This window comes from Mus musculus, chromosome 5 (genome assembly GCF_000001635.26).
Source record: "Mus musculus strain C57BL/6J chromosome 5, GRCm38.p6 C57BL/6J".
In the NCBI taxonomy this organism is placed as follows: domain Eukaryota; kingdom Metazoa; phylum Chordata; class Mammalia; order Rodentia; family Muridae; genus Mus; species Mus musculus.
Window position 1 is genome coordinate 139,468,596 of NC_000071.6, and position 19,013 is coordinate 139,487,608.

The window sequence follows — 19,013 nt, forward strand, 5'->3', positions numbered from 1 at the left end:
ATCTCTGTGATTCAAGGTCAGCCTGGTCTACAGAGTGAGCTCTAGGACAGCCAGGGCTACACAGAGAAACCCTGTCTTGGGAAAACAAACAACAAACCAAACCAAAAACGAATAACAACTAAAAACCAAACCAAACCAACCCCCCCCCCCATAAAGCTGCTTCCAGGGCTGTAGAGAGCTCCAAGGTTAAGAGCACTTGCTGCTCTTCCAGGGACCTGGGTTCAGTTCTGAGCACCTACATGGTGGCTCGTGTGCACTGTCATTTCTAGGAGATATGACACCCTCTTCTGACCTTCAAAGACAGCAGGTACATACAGGTGAACAGACATATATACTGGTGAAACATGCAGATACACACACACACACAAATACAGGTTGAATTTACACTCTGGGGGTGCAGGGCTATAATTGACTGGCAGGTGGACAGTGACACATTTGAACAGTCTGGTGAACTACTGGGCTGTGCCCACTGATACAGTGTCTGGGCAGTCCTGTCAGCAGCAACAGGGATAGGGTTCCATTCTGTTAATTTGTAGCAGCCCAAGGAATTTCTTTAAATCTTTTTTATTTCCATTTTTAAAAAAAATTGTGTGCTTTTTCTCTTTTTTTAAGATTTATTATTATATGTAAGTACACGATAGCTGTACGTATACACTATACGCACCAGAAGAGGGCACCAGATCTCATTATGGGTGGTTGTGAGCCACCATGTGGTTGCTGGGATTTGAACTCAGGATCTTGGGAAGAGCAGTCAGTGCTCTTACCCACTGAGCCATCTCACCAGCGCCCCCCCCTTAAGATTTATTGTTTATATATGTAAGTACACTGTAGCTGTCTTCAAACATATCAGGAGAGGGTGCCAGATCCCATTACAGATGGTTGTGAGCCATCATATGGTTTCTGGGTTTGAACTCAGGACCTCCAGAAGAGCAGTCGGTGCTCTTAACCGCTGAGTCAACTCTCGCCCCAGCCCTGCTCACTCAGGCCCAAGTGCGTGCCTTTTCAGAACAGGGCTTCTCCTGACCTGAAACTTGATTTATAGATCAGGCTGGCCTTGAACTCACAAAGATCCGCTTGCCTCCGCTTCCCAAACGCTGAGATTAAAGGCATGCACCACCATTTATATATAATTTTAGGTATATGAGTGTTTTCTGCATGCTGTGTACCTTGGCATGCAGTGCTTGCAGAGACCAGAGGAGGGCATCAATTTCTCCAGAACTGGAATCTCAGATGGTTGCTAGCCATCATGTGGGTGCTGGGATTCGAACCTCTAGAAGAGCAGCCAGTGCTCAGAGCCATCTTTCCAGCCCCAAATTTCTTTAAATCTTTTAGGGACCTTGATTCAGGTAAAACCAGATCTTAGGCTTCAATGCAGAAAAGTATCTCAGGACAAGCCGATGAGAAGCAGAGTTTATCAAAAGTAGAAAGTGGGCTGGAGGCTGAAGCTGCTCACTTGCCCAGCCTGGGTGAAACCATGGGTTCCATCACCAGCACTTCTTAGTGGTAGAAGGCAGGCAGATCTCTGTGAGCTCAGAGGCCACCCCGTCTATATAGAGTTCTATGCCAGCTATGGATAATGAGACACTGTACCAAAACAACAATAAAAACAAAAAGGAAGCCGGGCAGTGGTGGTGATTTCTGAGTTCGAGGCCAGCCTGGTCTATAGAGTGAGTTCCAGGACGGCCAGGACTACACAGAGAAACCCTGTCTTGAAAGAACAAACAGGGGCTGGTGAGATGGCTCAGTGGGTAAGAGCACCCGACTGCTCTTCCGAAGGTCAGGAGTTCAAATCCCAGCAACCACATGGTGGCTCACAACCATCCGTAACAAGATCTGACTCCCTCTTCTGGAGTGTCTGAAGACAGCTACAGTGTACTTACATATAATAAATAAATAAATCTTTAAAAAAAAAAAAAAAAAAAAAAAAAAAAAAAAGAAAGAACAAACAAATGAACAAAAAACAAAAAACAAAAAGGGAAGTCACCAAAGCAAATAAGGAACTGCACAAGAGTGTGAGCAGCTGAGGACAGAGAATCTCACTGGAGGGGGAACTGCTAAGTCCTTTCTTTAAAAAGCACATGGAGCTTTGATGCTCAGAGGGCAAAGTGATCACCACACAAGTGTGAGGACCAGAGTTCAAATCCCCAATCTCACAAAAGTCAGGAAGCACGGCAGCTTTCCAGTAATCAGCACGCAGGAGGTAGAGACAGGGGCTCCTGGAGCTAGCTGCAGCCGCAAGCCCTGGGTTCAGCGAGTCTCTGCCTTAGCTTACAAGGGGAAAGCGACCAAGGACGACACTGAAGGTTATTCTCAGGCCTCCACATTTACGTGTACACCTGTGCCCCTACATGTACAAACATGCAAACACACCTGCACTACACACACAAAATGCAGACCTTGAAAAGAATTATCCATATTTTCTAAGAAAAGTTGGCCTCTGCATGAACAAAGTACACATACACAAGCAAAACACACACACAAATGAAACAAGCGGAGAGTGGTGGTGCACGCCTTTGATCCTAGGTATAGACAGAAAATCTGAGTTCAAGGCCAGCCTGGTCTACATAGTTGAGATCCAGGATAGTGAGGGTTATTTAGAGAAACTGTCTAGAATAAAAAATGGGTGAAATAAATAATTTTTATTAACCATTATACATAAGATATTTCAACACACAATGTCTTGCATTTGATATTGTCTCTAAAGCCTGGTGATTTTGCTTCCTTGCAGTAGGGAGAGAATCTGAGGCCTGATGACATGACAGGCAGGTACTCCACTAAACCAGGCCCGAGGGGTTCTTGGCAAGTGCTCTTCTATTGAATTGTGGCCCCAGCTCCTCACTGGTGGGCTCTGGGTAAGGGTTAACCCACAACGCTAGGCTCTAACCTTTGCCACTGTACTTCCGAATTCATGTTTAAGAACATGGGCATGTGAGTGCAAGGCCCAGAGCTCAGAGGCATCATTTGCCCCTGGAGCTGAGGTTAACACATAGTTGTGAGCCATCTAATATGGGTGGTGCTGGGAACCAAACTCTGGTCCTCTGCAGAGAGGTTCAGGCTCCTAATCACTGGACCATTCCCCAGCCCGCCCAGTGTGCTTTTAATTTCCAACTTAGAGTCATCTCAGTGGAAACACTATTGCATACCATGGTTAGGACGGAGACGTATATATCCAACTCCCCTTTTAAACACTGCCTAATTATTGAACCCAGTAGTTTTAAAACTTAAGTTGAATCAAAAGCTTTGTTATGCTAGCTATACCTCAAGTGTGTACCACCATGAAAGAGTGCTGGGAAGTGGAAGTACAAAAGATTGGTTTGTCTCAATGTCCCCACATAGCACCACTGCCTAGACCTTGTTCTAAAAGCAAATACCCCCCCAGCCCCCCACCCCCCGATCTAACCAGGCACTGGGGCCAGGATGAGTGCACCGATGAGTCTAGAGCTGGACTGATGTGACGAGAGGCACTGGCTTAGAGAACAGAGTGAGTAGAACCCACCCCTGCCTCCCATGACAGCTAGAGGCCACGAACCCTGCACAAAGCTGCTATGTATGGAATTCATGCAGTTAACTGTCCCAAAGGCTGTCAGAACTAAGGGCGAAAGTCAAAACCCGCTGGGTGGTTGGTCCCATGTCATCTCTAATAGCCAAGCTCCTGGAAAGTGAGGGTAAACGCTTATACAGGTCACCAGAGTACCCCAAGCATCTTCCCCTACACTGCCATGGCCATTTGGGGGTAGACATGGTTCAGGCCACACAGGTGGCACAGGAGTGATGGTGGCTGCACCCCAAGGCCCAGAACCACTGCTTTTCTTCTGTCTGGGTTTCTGCTCCACAAAGTGCTGAGGACACCCTCAGCCTGCTGCCATGGGGATTCGGCACGAAGAGGAGAAGCTTCTATGGCAAAACCAGACATTTCTGAAATGGCTCTCATTTCTTGGTGCTCTTCTTGGGAGTTAAAAGTGAATCCACGCTTGGGAGGCAGAGTCAGGGGGATCACTGAGTTCAAGGCCAGTGTGGTCTACAGGGTGAGTTCCATGACAGCCAGGGCTCCACAGTGAGACACTGCCTCAAACCACAAAACAGCCTGAAGCCAGGCATGCGGAGTCCTGGCATGGTGAGGCTGGTTGCTTAAGTCAACCTTGGAGACATCACTGCAGGCCAAGTGCACACCCTTCCTCCATAGCATCCCCAGCCAGAGGTAAGGAAAGGGCACCCCGTCCACTCTTGTTCTTGGGGACCATGAGTAGACTGTGCCCAAAGGCACCTTATTACAAAAGCCATGGAGGGGAGAATACAGAGCAGACGGTGGTTCTTTTCTGTCACAGGACAGAATTTTCTGGAATACCAAGTCCTGGAGAGGTTTAGCACAGGCCAAAGCCACCACTGAGGAGAGTTAAGCAAGTCCTCAGGCCTTGAACCCTGCAGCTGTTTGCTATGGTAACCTAACCCACCCCAAGAAGTTGCTGGACAGCCTCGTGTGTGTGTGTGTGTGTGTGTGTGTGTGTGTGTGTGTGTGTGTGTGTGTATACACAAGTGGGTGTGTGGGTGTGGGTGTGAGGCCAGAGGTGAACTTCTGATGTCCCTCCACAGAAAGTGTCCACCTTGGTTTTTGAGGCAGCGTCTTTCTGGCCTGGAACTTTCCAATATGGCTAGGCTGCTGGTCAGAAAGCCCTGGAGATTTTCCTCTCACCACCTCCCAAGTGCTGAGATGACAAGTGTACACCAGTCACATCCAGTTCTGGGGATGAACTCAGGTCCTCATGCCTGTGGGGCAAGTGCTTTCCCCACTGAGCCATCAATTCACCGTAACTTGAACAGTCAATGGGAGACTCTTCTATAAAGACTCAGATGCAGAAGAAGCAGGAAAAGTGTTGGAGGACACGTCCCAAGATCAAAATCCAACAGGAAGGAGCTGGTGTGTGGCACCCACAGGAGACTCGCTGTCACTTCACTGTGCGCCTGGAAGAGACAGAATCCGTGAGTGACCACACATGTCAGAACTACCTAGAAGAGGTCTGTCATGAGAAACAGCCTTAGAGGAAACACAGGACATTCTAAAAATAGCTACTGTGGCCAGCTCTGGCCTTTCTTATGGAAGCACAGCCTGAGTCTCACATGCCATTGGGACTAGTACCTGAGCCGCTGGGCCAGCCAACTGACTCCCGATGGCTTCTGCTCAGCAGCTCTGGATGTAGAAGTCCTACAGAGAAAGTCAGATTTACAGTTATTCAACTTTCTTACCACATCAAGAGAGCCCACCCACTCATGTCTATGCACTTAGATAGTTGGGCTCCAGCCCGGATCACATACAGACAGTTTGAGAAGGTTAACTGAATTAAAAAGTATCTTAGCTGTCCTCTGACCTCCATATGCATGCCACAGCGCATGTGTATACTCTTGCCCCCAATGCAAGATTAAAAATAAATGGTGACTTAAGGGGTGGTAGACAGCTCAGTGGACACCTGCACAAGCCCGAGGACGCGTCTGAACTCCTGGCACCGTGTAAAGGTCAGGTGCTAGTGAGTATCTGCAATCCCAGGGGGATGACGGTGGAGGCGGGAGCTCTCCAGTCACCTAGCCTGGCACATGCTACAGCAAATGAGAGGCCTGGGTCAAACATGGTGGAAATTGAGGACATCATCCATGTGCACGCATGTGCACACAATGCTCATGCATGCACACACGTACAACAAAAAGGAAGTTACATTTCATTTTGACCCAGGAGTGCAGATTTCTACCACTTAAATAGGTAGCAATAATGGTCAACCTGTATCGCCTCCCCCAAAAGACCAATGTTTCACCCCACCCCAACCCACCCCCAGCCCTCGGGAGGGACCTCACTTAGAGACAAGTTTTCACTGAGATGGATCAAACTAAGCACCCGCTGTCCGGGCATCAGTCAAGATGGCGGGCCACTTAGCCAACAGAGAGCAGAAGGCAGGATGCAGAAATGCACTGGGAAATGCCACACCAAGACAAAGGCAAGGATGTATGCAATGGGCTACAAAGCCAGGCTCACCAGGGAACACTGGGCGAACCAGAAAACAGGAGAACTGGGAGAGGTAGGGAGGGCCTCTTAGAAGGAGTCAGCTACCAACTCTCTGTTCTAGCCCATGAAAGAATAAATGCCCTGGTTGAAGCCCCCAGTATGTGGCAGCTGCAGGACTAACGTCACAGAACTCCAGCTCTGACTGTGAGTCTAAGTTCCCTTCTGTGTGGCACTCTGCATACCAGCGGCTCCGGGAGCCTGTGCTCACCTCCCTCTGCTGGCTGAGCTGCTCCCAGCCTGGCAATTGTGGTCCAGAGGATGCCTGTGCTGAATGCAGAAGTTGCCATGGCACTGAGCACACGCCAGCTGCAGCATCTCCTTCTTCCTGCATCCCTCTTTGGAGCAGCGATGTGTGAAAACCTGCAAGAACAAAGTCACGGATCAGCACGTCACCAGCCCAGATGGGCCCCGGTGGCTGGCCCAGCAGCACCAGGCTGTGATTCTAACTACTCAAAGAGGCTGAGGTAGAAGAGAACTGACTCCACATTCGAGTCCTGGCCTCTGCTGAGCCCCACTCCTCAACCTCACCACCAACACATATAAATGACGTAATGAAGGTTTTTTAAAGTAAAAAGATTATGCTTATGGCTTAGTGCTACATTAATTCCCTGACACTGCCCAATAAAAAAAAGCATCGACAACAAACCCTGAAGCTTGGGAGATGGAGCACATGGGGAGGCATAAAGATCAAAAGTCAAATCCCCAGCACCCATGTCAAATGCTGGGCATGGTTACACACAAATGCTGGGCATGGTTACACACAAATGCTGGGCATGGTTACACACAAATGCTGGGCTGGTTACACACAAATGCTGGACATGGTTACACACACGCCCTCGTCCTTGAGGGCCAGAGACAGGAGGGTCACTGGAGCTAGCAGGAGCCAGCCTAAGCTCAATAAGAAACTCTGTCAGAAGGGAACAAGGCAGAGAACGATAGAGCAGGTCAGCAGACATCCTCCTCTGCCTACACACACACACACACACACACACCTGGGAGCTCATTATGCACCATGCTGGCCTTGAAGTCACAGTGATCCCCCCTTGCCTCTGCCCCCCCAACTGCTAAATATAAAGTTGTGCATCACGTGTGGCTTTTAAAAGTTTGTTTTAGCCGGGTGTGGTGGCGCACGCCTTTAATCCCAGCACTCGGGAGGCAGAGGCAGGTGGATTTCTGAGTTCGAGGCCAGCCTGGTCTACAGAGTGAGTTCCAGGACAGCCAAGGCTATACAGAGAAACACTGTCTTAAAAACACACCCCCCCCAAAAAAAAACAAAAACAAAAAAAAGGTTTTTGTTTGTTTGTTTGTTTTTTGGGTTTTTTTGGTTTGGTTTTGGTTTGGTTTTTTAAGATGAAATAAAAAGGTAACAAGCCCTGGGCACTCAGAAAGAGGATGCAAAGGTTCTGATTAGGCAGCTTGTGCCAGCTGAGGGGTAAAAACTGCCTATGGAGACAGCAAAGCTGGGGCACCTGGGGGAGGCAGCAAGAGATTTCCTGGAGGATGAGGCAGAAAGAAAACAGGGCAGGCAGGGAGGCAAGGCAAGAGTCCCAGCAGCCCCAGGAGGGCAAATGATGAGCTGTGGAGACAGCAGAGGTTATATTCACGAGTTCAAGAATGCTGGTGTATCTATGGTATCACACAGACCAGCAGCTTGTGCTCTGGATGGTGATATAAATCCCCAGAACCCCTGACTCCTATGAACTAAGGCTAAGGTAAGGGGTGGTTTAGGCAGCAGCCAGTGCCAGCCTCTGAAAGACCTCCCCTGAGGCACAAGAGGCCTGCAGCAGGAGCCTGTGTGTGAACAGGCTGCCCCAGGAGGAAGGAAGGTTCAGCTGTTTGGATGCAGACGGGGGTGGGGATGTGTCTGGGCAATCTGGGCTGAGCCAAGAGAGAACAGGATACGATTTTACATAGGCGCCTGGAGTGTCAGGCAGAAAGAACTACACCCTGTAAAAAGGGCTTAGCAGTGGGGACCAGGCTCCAGAATGGGACAGGCTGATAATGTGGCTTGGTGTGGTGCTCCACAGAAGACTTCATGCCCTCCTGTCTGAAGCTGAGCTGCTCAGTGGGCTTTGTGCATACTTATGTCAAATTATTTAAGAAGTGCACCAAGATAGCTTCTAACTACATGGAGCTGAGAGCTGTTAAGCATAAGGACCTGAATCTAATCCCCAGCAGCCTTGGAAAAAAGCTGGGTGTGGTGGTGTGTGCATTCGTAACCCAGGGCTGGGGGTGGGAAGGGGAGAGGAGGACCCCTTAGGACTGATGGCAATTGAAGAGGATCCCTTAGGACTGATGGCAATTGAAGAGGACACAGGCTCTTTCTAAAGAAACTGTGTGTGCGCACAGGTGTGAGTCATGACACGTGTGTAGAGGTCAGAACCCTAGTGGAAGCATCTATTTTTCTACCTCTACATGGCTTCTAAGGATTTAGCTCAGGTTGTCACGCTTGCACAACCAGGCAGAACGCTTTATCCACTAAGCTGCATGCTCTGCCCCTGTGCACACGTGCGGTGTGTGCTTACTCTGGAAATTGGCAGGGCAGGGTGAGGCCGGGCTGAGAAGAAGAGAACTGGCGGAGTAAACAGGAGAGGAGCCTCCCAGACAGGGCAGGAGCAGTGGGGTGGCGAGGGCTCCCCAGCCTGCAGACAGCTGCGCTGCGAAGGAAGGGATCTGCAAGCCTGGAAGTTCTGCCCTCATGAAATATCGACACAGCAGCAGCAAGGATGAGATTTCCTTTAGGAAAGGAGCCTGGGAAAGCAAACAGAAAGCTGGGCACGACAGTGCCGGCCTGTGATTCCAGCATTCAGAAACCTGAGGCAGGAGGACCAGGAGTGAGCTGGACTAGATCTCAAAAACAAGAAGGGAGGGAGGGAGAGGTGAAGGTCAAGGGAAAGAGGAGGAGGAGGAGGAGGAAAGGGAGTGGGGGAAGCGTGTAATCAGATACAGAAGCTAAAGTCCCTTGTCCTGGAGCTCAGGTGAGAGAAGACCCAGCATTAGCTGGAAGAGAGCCTCAGAGCAAGTCCACACTGCAGGGCAGAAATGGCTGCTGGGAGGCTGAGCGAAGCAGGAGCATTTCCCCCGTCACACCCCAGGGAGAAGACAGAAAAGGGGGCCCAGTCACAGCTGAGAGAGTAAACAGAAGGGTCTAGAAAGCCTTGCCTTCTTTTTTTCGAGACAGGGTTTCTCTGTATAGCCCTGGCTGTCCTGGAATTCACTTTGTAGACCAGGCTGGCCTTGAACTCAGAAATCCGCCTGCCTCTGCCTCCCAAGTGCCACCAGGCCCGGCGCCTTGCCTTCTTTCATCTCAGACCCTTGGGATTCCTGAAAGCAAGGACCTAACCTGGGGCCCTTGTCAGGCTTGGGAACTGTTCCCACAAGGCAAACTCACCATCCACAACACAGGAAGATCTCTGCTTCCCACGGACTGTCAGCACGCCACACTTAGACAATAGAATTTTGGGGCTGAAGATGTGGTTCAGTTTGCAGGGTGCTTGCCTAACAAGCACAGAGTCCTCAGTTTGATTCCCAACACCGTATAAAACAGGCATGGTAGTGCATGGCTATCATACTGGTATGCAGGAGAAGGAGTCGGGGGATCAGGCTCAATAGAAAGACTAAACCAGCCTGGACTATGTGAGATGCTAGCTCAAAAATAAAAAAAAATTAAAAAAAAAAAAAAGAAGAAGAAGAAGAAAGAAGAAGGAAGAAAAGGGAAGGGAGAAGGAAAGGAAAGAAAATTGACCTTTCCTAGAAAAGCAGCAGCAGCAGCAGCAGTAGCGTGTGTGCACTGGCCTGTGCTAGCCCTAATCCAACTCTCACCTTGTTTCTGTTCCTCCCAGGGTGAAAGGTGCAATCTCTGTCCATGTGCTCGCCGACCACCACATCTGGGATCTCACCTCTCTTCACAGGGATGGGGGCATTGCAGAGAGGACACACAGGCACCTGCACATCCTGAAATAACCAACAATGAGACCAAGACCAAGACTCACACTCAGACCTCAACCTGACGCCTCGAGGTTGTCTAGTGGGGGTTTAAACACAAAAAGGGTCACCACCAACTTTGGAGGAACCTCAAGTGAGAAAGGAAGCTGGTGCGATTTGGGTGGGGGCATAAGATGGCTGTGGGAGGGGACCCACCTGACCCCTTAGAGCCAAAGTGGACACACTGACAGGAAGGGTCCCAGGAGTCACTCTGATCCTTGGCGGCTTCACAAGGAGGGAGACGCCCTCAGCAGTGCTCAGGCTCTGCCCCACTGCTGTGGCAGCCAGAGAGACTCAGGAGGCTCTGCAGAGAATGAGGAGCTCCAAGAACGACCAAGTAGTATAGTCAAAACTGAGCCACCACTGCTGAGGGAGGGGTCCATGCCATAGGGCACGGGGTGGCTGACATCAGAAGGAAACAGGGTCATAGGCTTGCGTGGCCTGTTGTCTGAGGGTGGCTACCACAGTGGCCTAATGTGACCATCGAGAAACAAAGCAGCCCTGTGTGCTCTCTGGACAGATGCTACCTGCATGGGCACAAGGAAAGGTTCAGCTGACACACAAACAGGTGACCACTAGTCATCAGAGTCTGGAAAACAGGAACCTGAGTCACCAGCCCCACCCATCCCGATGGCTTGACTGGACCATGGCCAGCCCCGGTTAAGGCATGTGACACTAAGTCACCCACTGTCCATATGGCACCAGGGGAAGTGGGCAGAGTTCACTGACGTGATCTGCGAGTCACTTCTGGGATAGAGTGAAGCCGTGGACTTGAGGGGACCTTCCAGTGTCTGCTGAATAGTGTGGAGTCTCCTAGAAGTACCTGCTACGGAGACCAAAGGAACAAGAAACTTGGACGCCTGCTGTTCCCTGGTGCTGGAGACTACGCAAGCTCAGTGTGTGAAGGGGAAAGGCGAGCTGTACTGCTCAAGTGTGGGACACACCCTTAGGGATGGGAGATGGTCCAGTTGGTAAAGATATCCCCATATAAGCACCAGGACCTGAGCTCCAGCCCCCATCACCCACTGGAAAGTCAGGTTTGGTGGAGTATACTGGTCCCCCAAAACTGGGGAGGTGGAGGCAGGAGGATTCCTGGGGCTTGCTAGCCAGCCAGCCTAACCTATTTGGTAAACTCCTGGCAGTGAGTAACTATCTTAAAACAAAACAAAACAAAACAAAACAAAAGCCAAAAACAAAACCAAAAACAAGCCAAGGTGGATGGCACCTGGGACTGTCCTCTCCTGAGCCCTCACACCCAGCAGTCTGGCTAAGAGGGTGTAGACTTTCCCACAGGGCTGAGGTGAGGGTCACAGCCTACTGCTGGCTACTGTCCACCTACCGAAGAAACGCAGCCTCTGATTTCCACACAAATACACTACCTGGAGAGATGACAAGCTGCAGACACTGCTACCACAAGGCTTTCCTGACCCCGACCGCCCCAGAAGACCGCTACTGCTGTCCTCTGCCACAGGCACAGGACAGGCACAGCTCAGAGCACACAACCTCCAGAATCTCCGAGAGTCCTTCCCTTCCATACAATCTTATGGTGAACAGAGTTGGTCACTCGCTCCATGGTTGTTTATTCCCTTACACACCCAGTCTAAGGAGTTTCGGGATGGCTCAGACCCAAGTTCAGGCCCCAGCACCCATGTAAGAGCCAGGCACTTGCACTTATTTTTGGTGGTGTGGTTATTTGTTTTTTGAGCCAGGTTTTTTTTTTTTTTTTTTTTGGTTTTTCAAGACAGGGTTTTTCTGTGTAGCCCTGGCTGTCCTGGAACTTACTTTGTAGACCAGGCTGGCCTCGAACTCAGAAATCCGCCTGCCTCTGCCTCCCGAGTGCTGGGATTAAAGGCGTGCGCCACCACGCCCGGCTTTCTTTTTTTTTAGCCTTGGCTGTCCTGGAACTTGCTCTATAGACCAGGCTGGCCTTGAACTCTGAGATCCACCTGACTCTGGAATGCTGGGATTAAAGGCGTGTCCACCACTCTGCCTGGCTGGCAGCATGCATTTGTAGCTGGGGAGGCAGAGCAAGGAGGAGCTTGGCCTGCTGGCCCAAGATTAGACTTTCTAATAAGAGATCCTGTCTCAAGAAACGTGGAAAGCAATAGAAGGGGGGCCTGGCTGTGTCCCCTGCCCTCCTCTGTCCCAAGTGCATGCACTTGTTAGAACCTGTTCGGTTTCTAAATGAACCTTATCTCTTGATCAGCAAATCCATTCCGCCCCTAGATAAGAATAGTCTTGTGGGAATTTTAACCTGATTCATTCATCTGTGATTCGCTTAAAACGGTAATTTGACTCCAGGTCTGTGAAAATAGAGTCTTGATAGCTTTACAGCTACCCTGCAGTCCTGCGCTGTCCAATGAGGACGCCATTGGGCACGTGTGGGCACTGAACTACTTGGAAGTGTGCTCTAGTAGTCTGTAGCAATGGTGTAGAGCTCTACTCCCAACCTTGGTAGACAGATCACAAGCTCAAGGCCAGCTTTGTTTACATAGTGAGTTTGATGTAAACACCGGTTACAAGAGACCTTGGCTCAAAAAAAAAAAATTTTTTTTAGCTGGCACTTTAATCCCAGTACTTGGGAGGTAGACTCGGATCTCTGTGAGCTTGAGCCCATCCTAATTGATAGAGCAAATTTCAAGCCACCAGAGCTCCAAAGTGCCAGAGCTACACAGTAAGCTCCTGTCTCAAAACAAGGAAACAAACAACTAAGAATTACAGGGAGTAGCTGCCCGCTGCACTGCTGTAATGTGCATCGTATTGCTAAACTGCCAGGAGCTCACTGAGGAGCTGGCTCTGGTAGCTGTGCTATCGCCCACTCCCAACCCATTTTACACCAAGGCGTGAATGTTTCAGGGTGTCCTCCAAGACTTCTGGAGGGGCATGGATCACCTCTGTGACAGAGAACAGCAATGCAGACCAGAGTGAAAGCACCGTGTCCCAGAGACCAGCTAGAAGAAAAGCTACTTCCAACAGAGGGAACTATTGCTTATCCTGAGGTAGAAAGGTACCTGCCCTGGGGTCAGGAAGCCAGAAGACTTCAGCAGGGGATGCTCAGCCAGTGGGGAAGCTGAACTGGGAACTCCAGCTGAGTCTGCCAACCTCCCCAGTCTGTTTCTGCAGGATGTTCCGAGCGCCAATAATACCCACCTACCCATCCATCTAGCTCTCTACCTACTTTTCTGCTTGTTTTTACTTTGGCTTGCCATATGTACGTAACAAACCCACCCGTTCAAAACTCAAAGCGCGGCCATCACAGACCATGCTCTGGCCTGCACAGAACAGCTGGATGGAAGAGCTGTAGCCGCGCAGTCCAGACCCCAGCATGACATGTTACCTTCTTGAACGCAAAGGGACACTTATGACCCACGTAGGAAAAATGGTCTTTACAGAAATCTTGTTTACAGGCGTCGCATGTTATTGGCAGAAAATCTAAAAAACAAAAATCAGGATAAAACGGTAAGTCCTCTGAAGAACTGGAGTCTGAGAGACAGACACATCCCGGAGGTGGCACATGTGAGAGAAAACAACTTTGGGCCATAAAATTAAGAAACAAACAAACAAACAAACAAACACCACAAACAAACAAACAAACAACCCAGACAGGGTCCTATTTAGTGCAGGCTGTCCTGGAACTCATATGTAGCCTAGGAGGACCTTGAATCTCTGCTCCTCCTGCCTGCACCTCTCCAGAGCTTCAGACATGCTGGACACGTGCTGTACCACCTGAGCAACAACCCCAGTCCCAAAGGTAGAAATGCAGGAAGGTCAAGAGACAATGAAGGCCCCACAAATGTCTTCACGTCTTTTCAACACAGATATCATCTCTTGTGGCATCGCAACCATCCAAGCTGCCTTTGTTATCTGCAAAGCCCTGGTGGCTATTGCGTGGCCTTAAGGGGTCATTAACTTGCAATTCTGAGCAGACCCTGTGTTCCTGCACCAGAGTTTTCATGCTGAGAAGCTAAACCAGGACAGAGGCCAACTAGCGAGAGAGTGCACCAGCCAGGTGTCCTCCGCAGAGCAGCCAATGTAATGCTGTTTCCCTAGCAAGAGCCCCCAAAAGTTCTTACCTAGCTGTTTGCAAGTTGGTTCTGAACAGTGCTTCCCCAAGTCAGGAAACTCCATTATAAATGCTGTCCAAAAACACAGATGTATTTAAGTATCACCTGTGGGAATTAGAAGAGAATGAGGTTCTGAGTTGGACCCCAGGGCCTGTCACCTGCAGCCAAAGAGCACAGAGAAGCTATTTGTGAGAAGCACGGGAAACCCAAACCATCCTGGGGCCATGGGAAAGACTGCCATCTCATAAATTCTCAGCAAAGAGCAAAGTGGTCGTTTCATCATAAATACCAAGCCTTGGGTTAATAAGAGAATGCTCTGCGTAGCATGTGGGAGGGGGAAGTTCTAGGTTCAATCCCCAGCTCTGGCAAAAACAAAACAAATGTGGTGAGAGAAAGAAAGGCTTCCCGTATGGAGTCCATAGCTGCCACTGAAAATTATGGTCTCCTTGGAACTCAAGCTGCAGTCTCAACTCCTCAATACACTTGTTGACATCAACAAGATTCGGTGCCAGGTGCTAAGTGGCATCAGTTGACTATGCTCCCCAGAGTAGGCTGTCCCTTGCCTCTCCCTCCCTCATGCCTTCAGTTTTACTTTGTGCACACGCCATAATGACATCAGGCCAGGGCCGATCAAGGCAAGCGGCACTTTAATTAACCACAAGAAACAGACAAGCAGAGAGGCTGGCATCCCGGAGACCAGGCTTGAAGCAAAGTCTCCTCCAAGTCCTGTCACCTATCAAATGACTCGAAACTCTTGCACTTTCCACAGGTCAAGTCCCCAAAGAGCTTTTCACATCTTTCTATTACTTTCTCTGCTGGGAACTTCTTATCTACTCCTTGTTGAGAACTCTCAGGCTTCAGAAGACATCTATTTGACTTGTCAAGGACCAGTCTACAGTGTCACTTCCTCAAACGTCACCTCTAACACCTCTAAGCCAATTCACTTCCCACCCTTCCCCCTTCCTTTCCTACTGCATTTAGTGGTTAGGGTGGATCTCATTCCTGTCGGGGAGGAAACCTTTTAAGTCGTGCACAACAGAATCCGCATTATGAAATGTTTTTGTTCAAAGCAAGCAGCACGTGACGTATTACCAAATGACCACCGACTGTTTCTTTTCTCCCCCCCCCCTTTTTTAAACAGGGGGCCGGGGGCCTAGGACAGACGCTATTTTGTAGTGCTGGCTGTCCCTTAACCCGTTTTGTAGATCACTTTGGCTATCAACTCGGAGATCCGCCTGTCTCTGCCTCTGGAGTGCAGGGATTAAAGGCACGAGCCACCATGCCCTGCTAGTAGACTGTTTCATGAAAGTGTGTCTCACTACTTAGCTCAGGTTAGCCTGGAGCTTGTGATCTAATAACTCAACTCCCCAGCGCTGAGACTACAGGCCTGCAACAACCACTATGCCTGGCTGCCGCGACAATGGCTCAGGGCAGTTGACCTGGGGATGTGAGATGTCACTGTGCTGAGACAGTAACTCCTTGATGGCCAGGCCACGAGAAATCACAGCGCGGAGACGCCAGCCCCTAGTTCACCAGCTCCCCGGGCCCCAGCGGCCCGCAACCACACCGGTACCTGGCACTCACGGGTAGTCAGAGGCGGAGACAGACAAGCGGTGCCCTTTGTGGTTATCCCGGTGACACCGCAGTAGAAACTGCAGCTCCAATCGCCGCGAAGCGCCCGACTTCTCTCAAGGCCGGAAAGCGTAGCATTGCCCCTGCAGCAGCCTGGGCCATTTATCCCCAGCCGACAGATCCAGAGTCATACATCCTGGGCGTTCCCGGCGCGCTCTGATGACGCCACACCAACACCAACCAATCCCCTAACATCTAGAGTCGGCCCGCCAGCGCGCCCAAAATGTCATCGAAGGCCAGCCAATTCCTTCGTGTTATGACCCCCAGAGGGCTGGGCGCCGTGATGACGTCACTTACATGTCACCAATCCAGCAGTTCTACGGCCTTTTCGTCCCTCCCTATCCCCCCGCCTATTTTCTAGAACAGTCAGGCAACATCTCTAGCTTAGGCTGAGTCGTGGTGAGGCAGCTCTGGGTGAGGTGACAGGCTTGCCTGTACCTGAGAGCCTGAGACAGGACCCGGCCGGACGTGAGAATCCTGTGTCTCAGTAGGAGTTCCCTGAGGGCTGGGATCGCGGTATGCACAGATTGATGGCCCATTTGTGAAGCTGTAAGGATCCCAGGACTCGGGGAGGCAGAACGCCAGGGACAGGTCATCTGAACAAACATGCCTTGGAAAAGTGAGGTCCAGTCTACAGAAGAATTACAAGATGATACCCAAAATGCCTGTATCTCTGTTACCAGAGTTGCTGGAGCACGGACTATGCATGTGATTTAAGAAAGATGTTCAGGGCTGGTGAGATGGCTCGGTGGGTAAGAGCACCCGACTGCTCTTCCGAAGGTCAGGAGTTCAAATCCCAGCAACCACATGGTGGCTCACAACCATCCGTAATGAGATCTGACTCCGTCTTCTGGAGTGTCTGAGGACAGCTACAGTGTACTTTAAATAAATAAATAAATAAATAAATCTTAAAAAAAAAAAAAGAAAAAAAAGAAGAAGAAGAAAGAAAGAAAGAAAGATGTTCAAGCCGGGCGGTGGTGGCGCATGCCTTTAATCCCAGCACTCGGGAGGCAGAGGCAGGCGGATTTCTGAGTTTGAGGCCAGCCTGGTCTACAAAGTGAGTTCCAGGACAGCCAGGGCTACACAGAGAAACCCTGTCTCGAAAAAAACCAAAAAAAAAAAAAAAAAAGAAAGAAAGATGTTCAAGTGTTGCTGACCCAAGCTCGAGAATACCAAAGATCTGTGGGCTAGGCTAATAGACCCAGAATACTACTGCTCTGTCCTGATTATTTATGTTTTTAATTAATTATTTATTTATTTCTCAATCTGACATAAACTGAGAAGAGGAGACCACAGTTCAGGAAATAACCTCTATAAGATTGGCCTAGGAAGTACTTTTAAGTTAGTCATTAATATGGAAGGGCTGAGCTCCTTGCGAGTAGTACCACCCCTAGGCTGATTATCCTAGGTGCTATAAGAAAGTAAAAATCAGGCCAGTTGGATGTGTACACCTATAATCGCAGCATGTGGGAAGCAGAGGCAGGTGGCTCTCCTAGTTCTTGTCCAGCTTGGCCAACATTACTTTTTGCTTTGTTTTTTAAAAAAGATTTATTTACATGAGTACACTGTAGTTGTCTTCAGATACATATCAGAGGAGTGCATCGGATCCCACTACAGATGGCTGTGAGCCACCATGCAGTTGCTGGGAATTGAACTCAGGACCTCTGGAAGAATAGTCAGTGCCGGCCGGGCGTGGTAGCGCACGCCTTTAATACCAGCACTCGGGAGGCAGAGGCAGGCGGATTACTGAGTTCGAGGCTAGCCTGGTCTACAAAGTGAGCTCCAGGACAGCCAGGGCTATACAGAGACCCTGTCTCAAAAGAACCAAAAGAAAAAATAATAATAATAGTCAGTGCTCTTAACCCCTGAGCCATCTCTCCAGCCCCCTAGCCAACATTACATAGCAAGTTCCAGGACATCCAGGGCTACGTAGAAAGACCATCTCAAAAAAAAAAAGGAGGAGGAGGAGGAGCAAGCTAGTATGTAGTGGTCCTCCACAGCTTCTGCTTCAGTTACTGCCTCCAGATTCTTTCCCTGTTTGAGTTCCTTCTGTGACTGCCTCAATGATAGACTGTTCCCTGAAGTGTAAGAGTTGCTTTTGGTCATGGTTGGCCAAAGACAGCCCCCCACCCCCAGAACCATTTGACAAAACCAGAGTTGGAATTTGAGAGTCTTTATTAAGCTGGCCAGTGACTGCCTGAAGAGAAAGAGTTCTTACAGAGCAGCCCCAGTTGCTCTCTTCAGGAAGCTTAAAGGTAAAAACAATATGTGGTTGGAACTTGCAGAGGTAAGAAGAGCAAGCAAGCAGTTTAGCAGAAGCAAAAAAGCAGCAGTTAGCCAGGGTATCTTGACCTCATGTCCCCAAGACAGGGTTGGATAATTCTCAAAGGGACTTTCCCCTAAGAGGGAGTGTAAGCAGAGGTCAGCGCTGAGCCAGACCTTAGATGGCTACAACAGGAACAAGATGGAGGAGCCTTGACCCTGACAGTGTTGCTTTATCACAGCAATAGATACCCTAAGACAAGCTTTAAGTCTTGAGAATTTGGGCTCCATGTGCTGAGGCAGTGGTTCTCAACATTCCTGATGCTTTGACCCTTTAATACAGTTCCTCATGGTGTGATGACTCCCAATCATAACTGTAATCTTGCCACTTTTATGAATTGTAAATATTTTTGGAGATAGAGGTTTGTTAAAGGGGTCGTGACCCACAGGTTAAGAACTACTGTGCTAAGGCCAGAGACTTAAGGCCTTAACTAAGGTTGGAAGGTTTTTTTTGGGCTTTGATTGACAGTGGGGCAGGTAATGTGATCCTCTGAGTAGCAGCTAGTAGCCCTAGGCAGCATTTTAGCTTTGTTCATGTAAAAAAACAACCCACACTTCAAAACAAAGGAGAGAGTTTATTCTGAAACCAAATATGAGTCATTTTGGCACAGGAACATAGATTCAGTTTACTTGAAATATCTTGTTCTGATGTAGTAATTGTTTTACAGAGTTTTTGTAGTAACAGAACACAGAAAATGATAAATGAAGACCAAAATAATTTGGTCCTGGGACTTGTAACGTTCCAGCTCTCTGAAGTCAGTGAGGTTCTAATCAGCCTTGTAGAATGTGTAGCGACAGTGTGGCTTCTCCCAACCATTGGAGCTTTGGTTAACACTAGTATCCCTTTTACCAAAAAGCTGGCCTATTTTTGCTCTACTTATGATGAATAGGCAAGGAAAAGTGTTACTAGTTGTAGTGGCTATTCCTGGTTGTCAACTTGACAATATTTGGAATGAACTACA

At 49.3% G+C, this 19,013-nt stretch overlaps 1 protein-coding gene across 2 annotated transcripts; it reads right to left on the reverse strand.

Moving 5' to 3' along the window:
- Positions 1–2,620: 2,620 nt before the first annotated feature.
- On the reverse strand, positions 2,621–15,896 carry Zfand2a (zinc finger, AN1-type domain 2A). Of its 2 annotated transcripts, none has more exons than NM_001159908.1 (7): positions 15,682–15,896; positions 14,107–14,202; positions 13,371–13,465; positions 9,872–10,003; positions 6,258–6,409; positions 5,135–5,200; positions 2,621–4,959 (listed from the first exon to the last, which is right to left on the reverse strand). In NM_001159908.1, exons 2-7 carry the CDS (start codon positions 14,159–14,161, stop codon positions 4,944–4,946), a joined length of 516 nt encoding a protein of 171 aa, NP_001153380.1. In that variant the 5' UTR covers positions 14,162–14,202; positions 15,682–15,896; the 3' UTR covers positions 2,621–4,943. The 2 variants fall into 2 exon arrangements, with proteins under 2 accessions (NP_001153380.1, NP_579927.1); NM_133349.3 differs by having other exon boundaries at positions 15,671–15,896.
- Positions 15,897–19,013: the final 3,117 nt, after the last annotated feature.